This window comes from Mesoplodon mirus (assembly GCF_964341445.2).
Source record: "Mesoplodon mirus genome assembly, chromosome: 4".
In the NCBI taxonomy this organism is placed as follows: Eukaryota; Metazoa; Chordata; class Mammalia; order Artiodactyla; family Ziphiidae; genus Mesoplodon; species Mesoplodon mirus.
In genome coordinates this window covers 31,920,902-31,939,776 of record NC_138979.1, presented here as the reverse complement: position 1 = coordinate 31,939,776, position 18,875 = coordinate 31,920,902, and the positions used below count along the sequence as shown (strand labels likewise).

General features: G+C 39.9%; 2 protein-coding genes across 2 annotated transcripts in view; both read left to right on the top strand.

Moving 5' to 3' along the window:
- The window catches only part of TRPM1 (transient receptor potential cation channel subfamily M member 1), a gene marked incomplete at its 3' end in the record, with an annotated part of 134,934 nt that overhangs the window by 93,633 nt on the left and 22,426 nt on the right, over nucleotides 1-18,875 (top strand). The window contains exons 16-17 of the mRNA XM_082618305.1: nucleotides 5,377-5,669; nucleotides 8,358-8,586. Coding sequence (XP_082474431.1) covers nucleotides 5,377-5,669; nucleotides 8,358-8,586 — 522 coding nt within the window. The remainder of the gene's footprint in view (nucleotides 1-5,376; nucleotides 5,670-8,357; nucleotides 8,587-18,875) is intronic.
- Nucleotides 3,134-4,366, top strand: LOC309802617 (palmitoyl-protein thioesterase ABHD10, mitochondrial-like; the record flags this gene model as incomplete). Its single annotated transcript, XM_082618314.1, has 1 exon — nucleotides 3,134-4,366. One exon carries the CDS (start codon nucleotides 3,134-3,136, stop codon nucleotides 4,097-4,099), a length of 966 nt encoding a protein of 321 aa, XP_082474440.1. The 3' UTR covers nucleotides 4,100-4,366.

Sequence of the window (18,875 nt, the reverse complement as noted above, 5' to 3'; positions counted from 1 at the left end):
CTCCTACCAATGCAGGGGACATGAGTTTGAGCCCTGGTCCAGGAAGATCCCACATGCCGTGGAGCAACTAAGCCACAACTACTGAGCCTGTGCTATAGAGCCCACAAGCCACAAATACTGAAGCCCGTGCACCTAGAGCCCGTGCTTTGCAACAAGAGAAGCCACCACAATGAGAAGCCCATGCACCTCAATGAAGACCCAATGCAGCCAAAAAAATTAATTAATTAATTTTTAAAAAAGCACTAGACATGAAAATATATAAATGAGTGAAAGAAATATCATAACACAGAATATTAAGACTGTCTATTGTAAAGACTCTTCTCAAATTCATGAGTCAAATAGCATCCCAATTTCTGTATGGATACAGGGTAGGTTTTGATTCTGTGTTCACAGTTGACAGCAACCTTCAGCATAGCTAGAAGGGTTATGATAGGCAGCTTTCCATAAGTCCATGCTCTCTTAGGTTGGTTGCATCATGTTGGCTTTATCTGCTGGGTGAAGGTTTGGTGGAACTCTCCTGTAAAATAGCCTGGTCCCAGTTCTGTGTTTTAGGGGCATATTTTTCACTGCCTTTATAATAATTTTCATAACATGAGTTCATTGAGCTTTTCTATTTTCTAGAGTCAGCTTTGGTCAATTATATTTTCCTAGCAAACAATTTACTTCTAGACTTTCAAGTACTTTGGTATAAACCTTTACATAGTATTCTAATTTTTTCAATATCTTTAGTTGTGTGCCATTTCTTGTTCCAATTTTTTTATATTTATATCTTCTCCCTTTTTTTCTTAACCACACTTGCCTTCAGATTTGATTGGTATTTTTGCTTTATTAAGCAACTTTCTTTTTTCTATTTTATTAATATCTTTTATTTGTATTCATTCCTTCCATATACTTTATATGGAGTTACTGTATTTTTTTTATTGACTCAATTTGAAAGTGAAGTTTGCCCATTTCGCAGGCTCAGCGGCCATGGCTCACGGGCCCAACCGCTCCGCGGCATGCAGGATCCTCCCAGACCGGGGCACGAACCCGCGTCCCCTGCATCGGCAGGCAGACTCTCAACCACTGCGCCACCAGGGAAGCCCCCCATTTTCTTTAAAAAAATTTTTTTTATTTTAATTAATTAGTTTAAAGGAATCGATCTGTACTGACAGATTGTCAAGGCACTGGGATAGATGGGGGAAGATTATTTGGGAGTGTATGAGAAAGTGGCCCTTCCCAAGGGACTCCAAATTACACCATATTTATAGTGTTCATGTCACTTTTTTTTTTTTGGCCATGCCATGCGGAATGTGGGATCTTAGGGATGGAACCTGTGCCCCCTGAAGTGGGAGCGTGGCATCTTAACCACTGGACTGCCAGAGAAGTCCCTGACTATTTTCAGTCTTTCCTGTATGCCAATAAATGCATAAAGAGTGTAAATTTTTTCTCTGAGCATTGTTTTCATGGTATCCCACAGGTTTGGGTAAGTAGAACTTTCATTGCAATTCATTTCTAAACAGTTTATACATTCCTCATTAATCCACAAGTTATTTATAAGTGTATTTTAAATTTTCCAGATACAGAATTTTGTTATTGTTGCTATCCTACTCTTGTTGATTTTTTTATTTTATTCTTTGAGTGTATACTACATGATTTCTGATATCTGGAATTTGTTGATATAGAAAATCTCAAAATAATTAAGGAATAATGCCAGGTGGAATTTTGTTAATGATTCATGTGTGTTAGAAACAAATGTGTACTCCCGGTTTGTTGGATACAATACATATATGTCTTTGTCAGATCAAATTTGGTAATGTTATTATTCAATTTGCTCCTATCTGTACTAATTTTTTCAAGTTGATTTCTAAGTGAGGGGTGTTTAGAGGCTCTTACTGTGATTGTGGATGGGTCAATTTCTTTTTAACTCCCAGTTCATATCTTTTGTTATTTTATTGGGTTGTTTCTTTTTCTTGTTGCTTTGTGGCAGTTCTTGCATTTTAGGGAAATTAATCCCTTGTTGGTTATATTCTTTCTCTAGCAATCTTAAAATTATTTTAACAGAATTTGCATACAACTAGTATTTTAATAATACAATGTATTATTGAAAGATAGGCTTAAAAGGGTTTCTGTTTTATAGCATTTCATTAGTCCTTAGTGGATTTTTATTTGACTGGATATATTCTTGAAAATAAAGCTATGTTTATTTTTTAATTTCCATAATGTCAATTTTTAACCTATGTAGACCAACCTTCCTAAATGACCGAAACTGTAGTTTTACTGGGACAAATCAGAAAATTTGAACAAAAACACTTTTTAAATTTATTTATTTATTTATTTATTTTGGCTGTGTTGGGTGTTTGTTGTTGGGCACAGGCTTTCTCTAGTTGAGGCGAGCGGGGCCTACTCTTCGTTGCGGTGTGCGGGCTTCTCATTGCGGTGGCTTCTCTTGTTGTGGAGCATGGGCTCTAGGTGCATGGGCTTCAGTAGTTGTGGCACACGGGCTTAGTTGCTCCACAGCATGTGGGATCTTCCCAGCCCAGGGATCGAACCCATGTCCCCTGCATTGGCAGGCAGATTCTTAACCACTGTGCCACCAGGGAAGTCCCTGAACAAAAACATTTAAATCCAAGGCAAGATACAATAGTTTCAATTAAAATGTCGGACAACTCATTATAAGGTTATAAAACTTGGGTTAGTCATGAACAACATGTGATAGGAATTGGAGAGCCAGTCTCCCCCCTCCCCCCCACCCTGCCCAGCCACTCCAGCTGTGTGTATGTGGGCAAATTATTCAGACTTTGGGTCACAACTTCCTCATCTGATGGAATGGAAGACATTCACAACCTCTCAGAGTTGGTATAAGAATAAAAGTGGGTCATTGACGAGAAAGCTGTTTGCAAAAGAGCAAATGCCCATTTCTGTTATTCTACTGGGTACTGAAGCCCTAGCCTGGAATAATTTGAGCCCCATATATTTCCATGACACTCCCGTGTTTCAACCCCAATTCTCCCAGTCATGACAGACATTCCTTTAGGGTCCTTCTCCGTTTTCAGAATCATCCCTCATAATCCCTTTAGGAAATGGGAAATGTTGACCGTGTTTCAACCCCAATTCTCCCAGTCATGGGAGACCCTCCATTTATAGCATATCCATGAAAAGACAAAGCTCATTCAAAATGGAGCACTTGTGGGACCTCCCTGGTGGCGCAGTGGTTAAGAATCCGCCTGCCGGGGTACCTTGTCGCAGGTGGGGCTGGACGGCCGTCTCCTTCGGCTTCCACGGTGGGCTCAGCACGTTACTTGCACCGAAGGCCAAGCAGGCGCCACGGTGGCTCCCAGCTTGCAGACAAAAGACATCAGTCTCTTTCCTTAGTCGACCAGACCTTCCAAAGCTGGCTTATAAGAGGCTAAAAGGCAAAAGTCCAGGAATTATCTTCATCCCTGGCTATATTTCTAGTATGAACGGTACAAAAGCATTGGCAATTGAGGAGTTTTGCAAATCTCTAGGTCATGCCTATATAAGGCTTGATTACTCAGGAGTTGGAAATTCAGATGGTAACTTAGAAGAATGCACAGTGGGAAAATGGAGCAAAGATGTTCTTTCTATAATTGATGACTTAGCTGAAGGACCACAGATACTAGTTGGATCTAGCCTCGGTGGATGGCTTATGCTTCATGCTGCAATCGCACGGCCACAAAAGGTTGCTGCTCTTATTGGCATAACGACAGCTGCGGATGGCCTAGTGACACAATTTAATCAGCTTCCTGTTGAGGCAAAAAAGGAAATAGAGATGAAAGGTGTGTGGTCCATGCCATCAAAATACAGTGAAGAAGGAGTTTATCGCATTCAGTACTGTGTCATTAAAGAAGCAGAGCGCCACTGCTTGTTACGTGGTCCTATTCCTGTGAGCTGCCCTATAAGATTGCTCCACGGCAGGAAGGATGACATTGTACCGTGGCATACGTCCATGCAGGTTGCTGACCAAGTAGTCAGCACAGATGTAGATGTCATCCTCCGAAAGAATAGTGATCACCGAGTGAAGGAAAAAGCGGACATTCAACTTCTGGTTTACACTATTGATGACTTAACTGATAAGCTTTCAACTGTAGTTAACTAGAATCACAGTTTTAGTTGGAATGTAAAGTAATGGATCCAGAAGATGGAAGAGGGATAACAGATGAAGGACCCTGATACTTAGAAGGTTTTTTTCTCTTATCTCTACCTTGTAAATATCATGTGAGTATTTAATGATGTATTTGCACAAGTGATTCAGATTGTGAAGAAAGTGCCAGCTGCTGTTTGAAAAATTTTCTCCTTCCTTCCATCCTTGATTTTTTTCATTAAAATATTTCCTATTGTTTTATTCAAGAGATGTTTACCTTCTAATGCTTGTGTTAACTGTGCCAGCTCTTACTTAGAATTGCTAATAAAACTTGATTTTTTTGTTTTTTGTTTGGTATCATTGTATATGGAGATTTGCAAAATTATTTCTGATTTTAAAATGCGGTTTACAAGATATAGGAAAATGTTTATTGAAATAAATCTAAAATGACTAGAGAAATGTCTGAAACATAATAAAGTTCAAAATAAAGCTATTACTTTATATATTAAAAAAAAAAAGAATCTGCCTGCCAATGCAGGGGACACGGGTTCGAGCCCTGGGCCAGGAAGATCCCACATGCCGTGGAACAGCTAAGCCTGGGTACCACAACCATTGAAGCCTGCGGGCCTAGAGCCCCTGCTCGGCAGCAAGAGAAGCCACTGCAATGAAAAGCCTGCTCACCGCAACAAAGAGTAGCCCCCGCTCACCGCAACTAGAGAAAGCCCGCGTGCAGCAACAAAGACCCAACACAGCCAAAAATAAATAAATTAATTAATAATAATTTTTAAAAATGGAACGCTTGCTTCCTTAAACCATTAGTAGGGAAACAAGACATTTTTCTCCATCCCCTTTTACATTTTTCCTATTAATCTCCGGTTTAGCGGTATCTGGCAAACGAGTGTTGGTACTTGAAGACTCCCCTGATGAAATAAGCTACAGGCTTTATCTCTCCCATGGGGTGATTTGGATTGAAGTGTTTTCTTTGTTTTAGTTTTGCAGCATCTCTTCAATTTTTAGAGGCTTCTGGGGGGAAAAAAACCTGCCAACCCAGGGGTATAAACTCTTCAAACAGTAGTATGCCTTTTCAGTTCATTTGGTTTTCGATGGTTTACTTCTCATAATAAACATGTGCATCTTTTCAAAAGAATTAGTACACTGGTTGGAAACCGCAGATGTACTTAGAATTCTCTTTATTCCCTTGGAGGGAGAGGTTTCCCTTTTTCCAGTTGTCCTGAAACCCTTTGTTGCACGTTTATGGCAGAACCATGGCAAAGGTGCTTCTCTCCCCTCAGGATGATGAGCCTCCAGCCAAAGGGAAGAAAAAGAAGAAGAAGAAAAAGGAGGAGGAGTTGGACATCGATGTGGACGACCCCGCCGTGAGTCGATTCCAGTACCCCTTCCACGAGCTGATGGTGTGGGCCGTGCTGATGAAGCGCCAAAAAATGGCAGTCTTCCTCTGGCAGCGCGGGGAGGAGAGCATGGCGAAGGCCCTGGTGGCCTGCAAGCTCTACAAGTCAATGGCCCACGAGTCCTCTGAGAGCGAGCTGGTGGACGACATCTCCCAGGACCTGGACAACAACTCAAAGTGAGTGTCCAGAGGGAATTTAAGGACCAGGAGACACTTGTCCTGAGCACTGTCCCTTTGCTGGGAAGGGTGGCAAATGTATCTCTCACTTAAGTACAATTACCTTTAAAGCTTGTTCATCAAGTGCTTTGTCCATTGTGTCAGTATTTTTCCTTCTGTCTCTCTGAGGCATTCTGGACTCTCATTGTTTTTGTTGACTGCCTTCTGGTGGAAACTATGGAAACCCAATTTTAATCAATATATGTTTTTTGTTGAAATATAGTTGATTTACAATGTTGTGGTAATGTCTGCTGTACAGCAAAGTGACTCAGTTATACATATACATACATATACATATACATATATATATACATACATATATATATATATATACACACATTCTTTTTTGTTTGTTTGTTTGTTTGGGGGGTTTTTTTGTGGGTTTTTTTTTTGCAGTACGCAGGCCTCTCGTGTTGTAGCCTCTCCCGTTGCGGAGCACAGGCTCCGGACGCGCAGGCTCAGTGGCCATGGCTCATGGGCCCAGCCACCCCGCGGCATGTGGGATCTTCCTGGACCGGGGCACGAACCCGTGTCCCCTGCATCGGCAGGCGGACTCTCAACCACTGCACCACCAGGGAAGCCCCACATTCTTTTTTTTTAATATTTGTTTCCATTATGGTTTATCACAGGATATTGAATATAGTTCCCTGTGCTATGCAGTAGGACCTTGTTTATCCATTCTATATATGAAAGCTTACCCCAACCTCCCTCCCCCCTTGGCAACCACCGGTCTGTTCTCTATGTCCATGATTCTGTTTCTGGGAAACACAATTTTAGTGCAAAGACAATGAGACCAGTTTTCATAAGGAAACAACCTTAGTGAACCTGTGCCCTTGGACTTGACCTTCACAAGTACCTCTGGATTTCCCCCCCTTAGGACGGCTACAGGGGGCTGGAGTTGGGTATTTCCCTCCCTCTAGTTCAGTTAGGCTCTGATAAAACACCAATAGGTTAAGCTCTGGTTAGCCAGTTTCCCCCGAGGGCTGGCCTTGTTATGAAGAACAGAGTGCTCTGGGCATAGTTCAGAATGCACCCTTTCCCCTCTCCCAGATGGCAGCATGAGAGGATTCTTCCCCCATCTTCTCTGTGAGAACTTGGTGGGGCTCCTGGAGGTAAAACTCACAAAAATGTGGACACTTCTCTAAGCCTGGGCCACCCGGAGCTATTAACTTGCAGACTTGTCCTCACGGGGCCTCCAGAAATTTGTCAATTACAGTTCAGGTTTTCCAACCCGGTGCTGGTTCCCCGGGTTTGTGCTCCATTAAGTTGTGATTCTCAGTATCTGCTTTCTGTCTTTCCAGTTTGGTGGACAGCAATTTGCCCTGTGACCTCAATTCTCTGATGAATCTAGAAAAGTTGTGGATTTTGAGTTTGTTGAGCTTTTTTACTTTTTATTAGGATAGAGTGGCAACTTCCAAGTTCCTTATGTGTGGAATCAGAAACCAAAGTCCCGTGCAACTTTACAGACATGTGAACTTGAATTGTACACAGGTCCCTCTGCCAACATGTAATATCTTTGTTTTGTGAAGCACCCTGCTTATCTTTCGGACTGGATTTCTAAAATCACTAGCTGACTTCTAAACATCAGGCATTCAAGACTCGTACAAATAGGGAGGCGTTCCCCTGCCTCCAACTGTTGGCAAGCCCTGTCCCTCTGCTTCCTAGAGGACCCTCGTGGTGACCCCCTGCAGCCTGTGGGGCCTGAGGCCAGAAGATACTGCAGAGTCTGCGTCTCCATCCCCTGCAAGTAATGCCTCCCTTTTTCATCCTTCCACTCAGAACTGGCATCAAATCTTCTATAAAATGGAGAAAGAAAAGCAAAGAAAGGTGATCCCTGTAGGACTGTACCTTAATCACATCGATGCCACACAGAAAGTTGAAGGAACAAGAAATGTTCATGACTATCATTAAATCCTCGCATCAGGGTCATGTGGAAAGGGAATACACCTTATGTTCACAAATCACCTGTGTCCCCTTCTCCATCTGCCACTTGGTTCCCATCACTCCCCCTCCCCCACCTCCAGCAATTGGTCCTCCCTGCTCTGGGTCCCCATGGCAACTAGACCTTGTCTCCTTCACAGCACTGAGAGCGCTCTTGTAACCCATGTGTCACTGAAGTATTACACTCATACGGGAGAAGGCACATGTGCAAAACATGCAACTTGATGACTATTCACAAACACAACACACAACTTTGACCAGCACCCTCAAGAAACAGGACCCTACCTGTGCCACCAGCCCTCCTGGAGGCCTTTTCAATGTCCACCTCTCCCCTGCACCAAGGATGGCCACTGTTCTGACTTCCAGTCCCACAGGCGCTGTTTTCAAACTCTCATTTGCCATCTTTTCCATCTGCATCCCTGTTCCGTGAATGCCTGAGGGAAGGGACTTGGTCTTTGCTCTGTCCCTGGGGCCTGAGGGGCAGACTTGGGATCCACCTAAAGCTCCATCTACAGCAAGAGCAGTCAGCCCCTGACATGGCTAAGCAAGGACCCTGGCCCCTGGCTGTCCCTTCTGGGGACATCCCCTGGAGCTCCCAGAGGACAGGGAGTCAAAGACTCTGTGTCCTGTGGCTCCATGACATCCCCGTGGACACAGCTCTCTAATGAAGAGCATGTGACCACCCTGCTCCCATTTCTGTCTCTACAGAGACTTTGGCCAGCTTGCTGTGGAGCTCTTGGACCAGTCCTACAAGCATGACGAGCAGATCGCCATGAAACTGCTGACCTACGAGCTGAAAAACTGGAGCAACTCAACCTGCCTCAAACTGGCTGTCGCAGCCAAACATCGGGACTTCATCGCCCACACCTGCAGCCAGATGCTGCTGACTGACATGTGGATGGGAAGGCTGCGGATGAGGAAAAACCCTGGCCTGAAGGTATGTGTGACATGGTTGGTAAGCACGGTATAGTGACAAGTGACACCCGTGAGCTCTGACTCCCTGCCTGGCTGAGCTAAGCACTTGCTGTGGTTTATTTCATCCATGACTCTGAACGACCCCAGGAAGTAGACGCCATGGCAATCCTTGTCTTACAGGAGAACCTGAAGCTTCAAGATTAAGGGATAGGATCTGAGCTGCAAGGCATGGGTCTGGCTCCTGAATCCAGGTGGTCTATCGCCAGAGCTTGACCTGCAGCATGACTGGCTTACAGACTTGGAGTCCACCTTAACTAGTCATGCATCCCTGGACCAGCCACCTGCCACTAAAGCAGACACCTGAGCTCTATTTCTATAGATGCCCTTATAACTCTGAAATTGTCTGATATCGTTTTGTTTTACTTTTTAAAAAAATTTACTGAAATATAATTGATTTACAAGGTTGTGTTAGTTTCAGGTGTACAGCAAAGTGATTCAGTTATACATATATATATATATATATATATTCTTTTTTTTACATTCTCTTCCATTATAGGTTATCACAAGATATTGAGTAGAGTTCCCTGTGCTATACAGGAGGTCCTTGTTGGTTATCTATTTTATATATAGTAGTTTGTGCCTGTTAATCCCAAATTCTTAATTTATCCCTCCCCCTCTTCCCCTTTGGTGGCCACAAGTTTGTTTTCTATGTCTGTGAGTCTATTTCTGTTTTATAAATAAGTTCATTTGTATCCTTTCTTTAGATTCCACATATAAGCAATATCATATGATATTTGTCTCTCTCTGTCTGACTTACTTCACTTAGTATGATAATCTCTAGGTCCATCCATGTTGCTGTAAATGGCATTATTTCATCCTTTTTTATGGCTGAATAATATTCCACTGTGTATATACACCACATCTTCTTTATCCATTCATCTGTCAATGGACACTTAGGTGGCTGTCTGATATCATTTTAATTGGCAATGTTTTCATTCTATAGGGTTTATGAGAGAATATGAAGCTATGAAAGTGTTTGAAAAGGATTTAGGGGATAGAAAATTGTACTGAGACCAAATCCCAGCTCTGCTGTTTACTACTGTTAATGACTAGGTTATCTTAAGGAGAGATTCTAATTTTCAGATAACCTACTCTGTGATGGCAATATTATACTGAGCTCATGGGATTGCTATGAAGATAAAGAAAAGACCATATATGTTATCCTGGGTATCAGGGTTCGGACATACAGAAGGCACTTCGTTTCTTTAAAATATGTTGGAAACCATTCTCAGAGCTTTCTGAGATGCTTTTCCCGGGTTATAATCCTCAAATTTGGCTTGAATAAAAATTTCCATTTCTTTCTTAAAAAACAAAATATAAATGTCATGCCTAATTGCCCAATTATACACAATGCACTAAGCTGATATTATACATAAGTTTGGATATTAATAAATAGTTTTCAGAATATCAAGAATAATGAGAAGATCCTGAAGATTTTTTTTTAAAAGAGCAGGTTTCCTACAAAGGGATGAACATCAGGTTGGCATCAGACTTTCCGTTAATAATACTGAAACCTAGAAGGCACTGAAACAAGGCCTTCATAGTTCTGAGAGGATTTGGAACCTGGATTTTTTTTTTTTTTTACCCAGTCCAGCTATTTTAAACATGAGGATAGGATATCTATTTAAGATAGACAAAGATTCAAGTTATATACTTTCTACTTACTCCTTCAGAAAAAGTACTTCAGCAGGTATTCCACTGAAAGAAGCGTTCAAAATTACAAGAACACAGGGGATGTGGAATGCAAGAAACAAGCCCCAGTTTTTAAAAATCCACATATGAAAAAGCAGTTGGATGAAATGAGTGCAAAGAGTCAGTAATATGCAAGAAGAAAGTACACAGAAGAATAGAAATGATTCCAACAAATAGATGCAGTGACTAAGATGCTATAAAGTATCAGGGGTATGGGTTAGGGAAACAAAAAGAGTTCATAATCATTAATGAGAAAATAGAAGTAGAATCAAATACCAGGGAAAACAAAAAAACTGCACACAAAAGTTAAGGCTCGGTTATGATTTAAATTAAAATTTGGTACAATTTTTGAGTGACTGGTAGAAGGTAAAAGAGACCATTTGACCTTTGATACCATGATCAGGTTTCTCTAGTACCACCAAAATTCTACATTAAAATTGCAATCACAGCACGCCATGTGGCTGTACAATAGACAGTATTTTATACGGTAATAAAAATGTAAATGCTTTTTATTGATCTTCAGTATTTTAGAATAATCCAGTAGACAGAGTATTGAAGACCTAAATATAAATCCTAAATATAATACAAAGGTTATCAAGTATGAAACTATGAAAGTAAAGGTACAGCTAAGAAAAGTTGGCTGGTGGGAAGGGGAAGAGAGAGGGGTAAACAGCATAATATCCCCATATTGTAAAGTGGGGAATCAGAACTGTCAAGAGTTGTTGAAACAAGAGGTGAAGATTCCAGTTTATTGTGTAAAGTTACAAAGGTAACTTCATAGGAACTGAAAATACTGATGCGGTTGTTAAAAACGGGAGCAGAGGGAGAAGGAGATAAATTAAGATAAAGTCTCATCTAAAACAATAGGATGTCAATAGATATTTAGATGACTAAGATAGATAGTACTTAAATTAACAAAGAAATAGCAACATAAGATATTGCCTATGTTGCTAAAAATATGAAAGTATCCATAACAGCTAAAACCAGAAATAGAAGCAAGTGTCTCAAACTAGAATTCAAAAATTTCTCTTGAAGACAAATGATATGAAAATATATATTTTAAAAAACACACTGGGAACATGAGGACATCAATCCAGAATAACCAACATCAAGACACACTTTAATAAAGTTATTGGATTTTAATGAAAAAAAAATTCTTTGAGTTTCTAGGCAAAAAAAAAAAAAAATCAAGTGACTTCTAAGGGAAAAAAATTCAATTATCATCAGACTTTCAATAGCAACCATTTATGTCCCCCCCAAAAATGGTGTGTATCATATAAAAATACTCCCAGAGGGCTTCCCTGGTGGCGCAGTGGTTGAGAGTCCGCCTGCCGATGCAGGGGACACGGGTTCGTGCCCCGGTCTGGGAGGATCCCACATGCCGCGGAGCTGCTGGGCCCGTGAGCCATGGCCGCTGAGCCTGCGCGTCCGGAGCCTGTGCTCCGCAACGGGAGAGGCCACAACAGTGAAAGGCCCGTGTACCACAACATCAACAACAACAGCAACAACAAAATACTCCCAGAAAGAAAATTGAGGCAAAGATTTTATATCTAGCAAAAGTGATGGTCAAATATAAAGCGTACACATGACATGTTGCCAACAGGCAAGAACTCAGGGAAATATTGTTCCTATGAGCACTTTCTGAAGAATCTGCTAGAGAAAGAATCTCCAACAACCAAAATAACCAGAGAGGCATCAGCAACAGGGCTGATAGCATCAGATACATATTTACTTGTAGTGTTAAAACTAAGTGACAGTTAAGTGGGAGAGAAAATAGTATATAACAGCTATATGTTCTGATAATATAGATATAATAGAACCATTTAAAAATGAGAGGAGGGACTTCCCTGGTGGCGCAGTGGTTAAGAATCCACCTGCCAATGCAGCGGACATGGGTTCGAGCCCTGGTCCGGGAAGATCCCACATGCCGCGGAGCAGCTAAGCCCGTGTGCCACAACTACTGAACCTGCGCTCTAGAGCCCGTGAGCCACAACTACTGAGCCTGCCCGCCTAGAGCCTGTGCTCTGCAACAAGATAAGCCACAGCAAGGAGAAGCCCACACATCTCAATGAAGAGCAGCCCCTGCTCGTTGCGACTAGAGAAAGCCCGTGCGCAGCAGCGAAGACCCAACGCAGCCAAAACTTTAAAAAATTATATCTTTTTAAAAAAATAAAATCAAATAAGAAAATAAAAATGAGAGGAGAATGGGGAGCACCTGTGCAAAAAAAAAGTGTAACTTTTCAGTAATCATAATTGATAGTGGTAGTATTAACATCATTATTCTGAAACTGTTAAGTTAAAGCAACTGAGTAACAGTGAGATATTTTAATTCTGTCACCCCCCTCTGTCTGTGAGAACTAGGACTTGGTGTGGAAGAAAAGGAAACACAGATGGAATCTGGAAGAGGATAAGCAGAAAAGCCTATAGTACTTAATTGGAAGCATCAATATGAATTCATTCCAGCTCTGGCCAATGAAAAGCTTAGAAACAAAGACCTACCCAAAAGCATGAACATTCCTAGTGCCCAGAATGTGGCCTTGAAATATCATTTCCCATTCACTGAAGCCAGAACTTCTTGGAGAAATGGTTGATTCCAGGTCTGTAGCAGGATATGTACAAGATGAGCCCAGAATAGTTGACATACCAGATGTTAAAGAAGCTATCAAGGACCCCTAGGGTCAGATCAGGGGGACCCAGGAGCAAACATGAAGAGGCTTCCACTGGCCAAACGAACAGGACAGTTTGACTTTCAATACTATTACTAATAGCAATGAATAGCAAATATCTTCAAATCCATGAGTTCATAACAATATTTTTAAGTAAACATATACACTAATAAAGAACTATCAGGAAGAAAAATTAAGAAAACAGTCATCCCATATACAGTTGTATCAAAAAGAATAAAACACCTAGGAATAAAGTTAACCAAGAAGGTGAAAACCTGTATATTGAAAACTATGAGATATTCATGAAAGTAATTGAAGAAGACACAAATAAATGGAAAGATATTCCATGCTCAAGGATTAGAAGAATTAATATTGTTAAAAAGTCCATGCTACCCAAAGCAATATACAGATTTAATGCAATCCCTATTAAAATTGCAATAGCATTTTTCACAGAAATAGAACAAGCAATCCTAAACTTTATGTGGATCCAAAAAGATTCCCAATAGCCAAAGCAGTTTTGAGAAAGAAGAACAAAGCTGGAGGCTTCATGCTTCCCGATTTCAAACCTTATTACAAAGCTATTGTAATTAAAACAATGGAAACAGGAACATAGATCAATGGAACAGAATAGAGAGCCCAGAAATAAACCCATGCATATATGGTCAATAAATTTATGACAAAGAAACCAAGAATATACAATAGGGAAAGGATAGTCTCTTCAATAAATCATGTTGGGAAAATTGGACAGCCACATGCAATGAATCTGAACCACTATTTTATACCATACCCCCAAATTAACCCAAAATGGATTAAAGACTTGAACATAAGACCTAAAACCATAAAACTCCTTGAAGAAAACATAAGCCCTTGACATGGTGATGATTTTTTTTAATCTGACACCAAAAGCAAAGGCAACAAAAGCAAAAATAAACAAGTGGGACTACATCAGACTAAAAAGCTTCTGCACAGCCAACAAAACCATCAACAAAGTGAAAGGCAACGTACTGAATGAGAGAAAATAGTTGCAATTGTATGTCTGATAAGGGGATAATATCCAAGATATATAAAGAACTCATACAATTTAAAAGCAAACAAACAAACAAACAAACAATCCAATTAAATAATGGGCAGAAGATCTGAATAGACGCTTTTCCAAAGACATACAGATGGCCAACAAGCACATGAAAATATACTCAACATCACAAATCACCAGGGAAATACAAATCAAAACCACAATGAGATCTCACCTCATACCTTTCAGAATGGCCATCATCAAAAAGGCAAGAAAAAAGAAGTTTTGGCAAGGATGTGGAGAAAAGGAAACGCTGGTGCATTGTTGGTGGGAATGTTGGTGGGTGTTCAGCCACTATGGAAAACAGTATGAAGGTTCCTCAAAAAATTAAAAATAGAACTACCATATGACCCAACAATTCCACAGCTGAGTATTTATCCAAAGAAAACAACACTAACTTGAAAAGATGTCTGCACCCTAGGTTCATTGCAGCATTATTTACAATGGCCAAGACATGGAAACAACTTAAGTGTGCATTGATGGATGAATGGATAAAGAATTGTGATATATATATATATGTGTGTGTGTGTGTGTACATATATATGTATGCAATGATATATATACACACAATGGAATATTATTATATATACACAATGTATATTTTATACTTTTATATATATATACATATATAAAATGGAATATTATTCAGCGATAAAAAAGAATGAAATCTTGCCATTTGCGATGTGGATGGACCTCGAGGGCATTGTGCTAAGTGAAATAAGTCAGACAGAGAAAGACAAATACATTATGATCTCTATTACATGTGAAAACTAAAAAAACCAAAAAGCAAGTTCATAGACACAGAGAACAGACTGGTTGTTGACAGAAGCAGGGGTGAGGGTGGGGTGGGAGAAATGGGTGAACTGGTTTTTATTTTTTTAGTTTAACTAAATTGAATACTTTATAATAAAAAAACCCCACAATGAGATAGCACTACACACCCACTAGAAAAGCTAAAATTAAAAGACTGACCATACCAAGTGTTGGCAAGCATGTGGAACAACTATAACTCTTCTACACTGCTGGTGGGAATAGGAAATAGTTAAAAAAAGAAAAATTAGTTACCTTCAGTAGCTGATAGGAAATCAATTCATTATCTTGAAAACAGGTACATAAAGGGGAAAGAATCAAGCATTTATCCTGCATTTTCTATATGAACTGAACCACTGGGTAACCACTGAGTAGATGAGGGAAACATCTCTTTGTAAAATTATTCCAGCCAAGAAATGGAAACCAAATGATAGCATTAGAACAGCACCAATTTTCAACCCCAGTGAGTTAATGAATTGACATCAACTGCTGCTAACATCACCAAAAGAGAAACGGTATACTTTTTTTGGTGTGTGTGTGGTATGCGGGCCTCTCACTGTTGTGCCTCTCCCGTTGTGGAGCACAGGCTCCGGACACGCAGGCTCAGTGGCCATGGCTCACAGGCCCAGCCGCTCCGCGGCATGTGGGATCCTCCCGGACTGGGGCACGATCCTGTGTCCCCTGCATCGGCAGGCAGACTCTCAACCACTGTGCCACCAGGGAAGCCCAAGAGAAATGGTATACTTTTTAATGAAAGAACATGCCATTTACAGTCTTGCCATAGGGCTCAAACCTGGGTCTGTTTTTGTTTCATAGATATGTTCATTTGTGTCGTATTTTAGATTCCACGTGTAAGTGATATCATATTGTATTTGTCTTTCTCTGTCTGACTTACTTTGCTTAGTATGATAATCTCTAGGTCCATCCAGGTTGCTGCAAATGGCACTATTTCATTCTTTTTTATGGCTGAGTAGTAGTCCATTGTATATATATACCACATCTTCCTCATCTAGTCATCTGTCAATGGACATTTAGCTTGTTTTCATGTCTTGGCTATTGTAAATAGTGCTTCTATGAACATTGGGATGCATGCATCTTTTTAATTATAGTTTTGTCTGGATATATGCCCAGGAGTGGGATTGCTACATCATGTGGCAACTCTATATTTAGTAACCTTCATACTGAACATATCTACAAAGCAGAAACAGACTCACAGACATAGAGAACAGACTTGTGGTTGCCAAGGGGGAGGAGGGGTGGGGGAGGGAAGGTTTGAGAGTTTAGGATTAGCAGATGCAAACTAGTATATATAGGATGGATAAACAACAAGGTCCTACTGTATAGCACAGGGAATTATATTCAATATCCTGTGATAAACCATAATGGAAAAGAATATGAAAAAGAATATATATAACTGAGTCACTTTGCTGTGCAGCAGACGTTAAACACAACATTGTAAATCAACCCTACTTCAGTAAAATTTACAAAACAACCTGGGTCTGGTCCAGCCTCTGCATCCAGCTGCCAAGTGGCAGGAGAAAACAAGGGCAGAGGAACATCCCCAAATCCACTCCGTGTTGAAGTCTACAGGTCCAAATGTTCTAGCTCTTCAACCCATAAACAACCAGGAAACATATATTTTAAAAAGCAATTTTTAAACATGCCAGAATTTTAAAGAGCAAGGTTAAACTATAGAGTCTACAGCAGTGCTGTCCAACAGAAATAAAATGCAAGCCACATATGTCACTTTAAATTTTCTAGTTAAGAAAGTAAAAATTTTAATAGTTACAAAAAGTTTTTTAAGTACATTGTAAAAAGTAAAAAGGAAGCAGTTGAAATTAATTTTAATAATATATTTATTTAAACCAGTATATACAAAATATTATCATTTCAACATGCTTTTGAAAGGAAAAAAATCACTAGTGAGATAGTCTATATGCTTTTTTTTGTGCTAAGTCTTTGAAATCCAGTGGGTATTTTTCTATCATTTCCTTCTTTACCTAATGCTACTTTTAGATATAATGTCTACCCAAAGGTATAAATATTTGTAAGCATCAGATTTCCTTCCAAGCATTTTTAATTCACAACATAAATATATAATTACTTTAAAGCAGGGATGGTTTGTTCTTTTTTTAATTTAATTCTTTGAATAGGTCATAAGGACATGCACATATTAAAAAATTAAAACTATTTTAAAGTATAAGTGACAAGTCTCCTTCCCAACTCCTGTCCCCCATTTGGCTTGTTCTACCCGTTGGCAACCACTGATATTTGTTTCTTATGTATATTTCCATATATAAACTACTATGAATAAATATTCTTTTTTTCCTTTTTTTCATGATGAAGTAAATATTCTTATTTTTTTTTTCCTTTTCACTAGGGTTGGCATCGTTATTGTTTTGTACCTTCCTTTTTCACTTCCTCTGGGACACAGAATATTCCTTCTTTCTTACCCGCTTCCCCAGTTCTCCTTCATGGTCAATGGCCACAGTTTATGGCCAGTCCCCAGTGAGGCCATGGAGGTCACTCCTGCCTGGGGGTGCTACACTCACTGCCACCATGAGTGCTCTTGGACACATACTGTATCTCACTTATCTGCCATATAAATGTCCAGAAGGGGAATTGGTGGCCCCGTGGGGATATGCACTTGCAATCTTGATAGCTGTCCCTCTGTGGAGGTGTCCACCTATAGTGTAGGGAATGTCTTGTTTTCCCACAATTCCACCAATACAGTGTGTGAGCAAACATTCCAATCTAATGGTAGAAAATGAGATCTCTGTGTAGTTTCTTTGAATGTCTCTTATTATGAGTGGGGACAAGCCCATTTTCCTCTCAGTACAAATGTCCCTAAGTTCACTGCCTTTGCCCGTTGTTCTGCTGGGTTGTTAGAATTTTTCTTCTTGACTTCTAGAAGATCCTTTCTAATTAGAAAGATTAGCCCTTTGCCTGTCACATGAGCAGCAAATATGTTTTCCCAGAGTTATTTTTTACTTTGGTTAAGGCATGTTTTCATTGTGCAGAAGTTTGTGATTTTTTTTCAGTATCAGATATATTGATCTTTATTTTGATTCCTTCTTGATTTGGGAGCCTAATTAGAAAGGCTTTCTCCTACTCTCCATTTATGAAAGAATTTTCATGTGGTGATTGTTAGTTGTTTTATCTTCTCTCTGTGCCCCCTTCCTTTTTTTCTTTCACAAAATATTTGAGCTAGATGCAATTTATTCTGGTGCATGTGTGAGATATGGATCCAACCTAATTATTTTCTAGATGATCACCCAGTTTCTCAATACAGTTTATTAAATAGTCATCTTTACTCCTCCCATTGGAGGTGGTGTTTGTATCACAAATTAATTGCCTATGTGTAGTTGAATCTTTTTCTGGACCTGCTATTCTGCTCTATTGTTTGGTCTCTTTGTGCACCTCTACCACTTTGTTTTAATTATTGGTGCTTTATAATATAATTTTTAGTATATGGTAGAAATAACCCTTTTGTGTTACTCTTTTTTTTAAGATTTTTTTTGATGTGGACCATTTTTAAAGTCTTTATTGAATTTGTTACAATATTGCTTCTCTTTTATGTTTTGGTTTTCTTGGCCACAAGGCATGTGGGATCTTAGCTCCCCAACCAGGGATCAAACCCACACCCCCTGCATTGGAAGGCGAAGTCTTAACCACTGGACCACCAGGGAAGTCCCACTTTTGTGTTATTCTTAATAATGGATTGCTGAGGGGAAACTTTAAAAAATTAGCATTGAACATTGGGGACAGAGTTCAGTATTGGAGACACACTGTATGGCACTGACAAAAATGACAAGGGTTTCCATCTATCAGCTAGGCCATCCTTTTGCTGTCTAGGCTGAGCCCAAGTAAGTCCTATATTCATGAGTCACGTTTGTCTTCCAACTCTTGGTCCATATATTCACATTTACATCTAAGTTATCCCTATATAAAATATTTTTGGTCTACTTCACTATAGGTATCATTTTATTTATTTATTTATTTATTTTTACT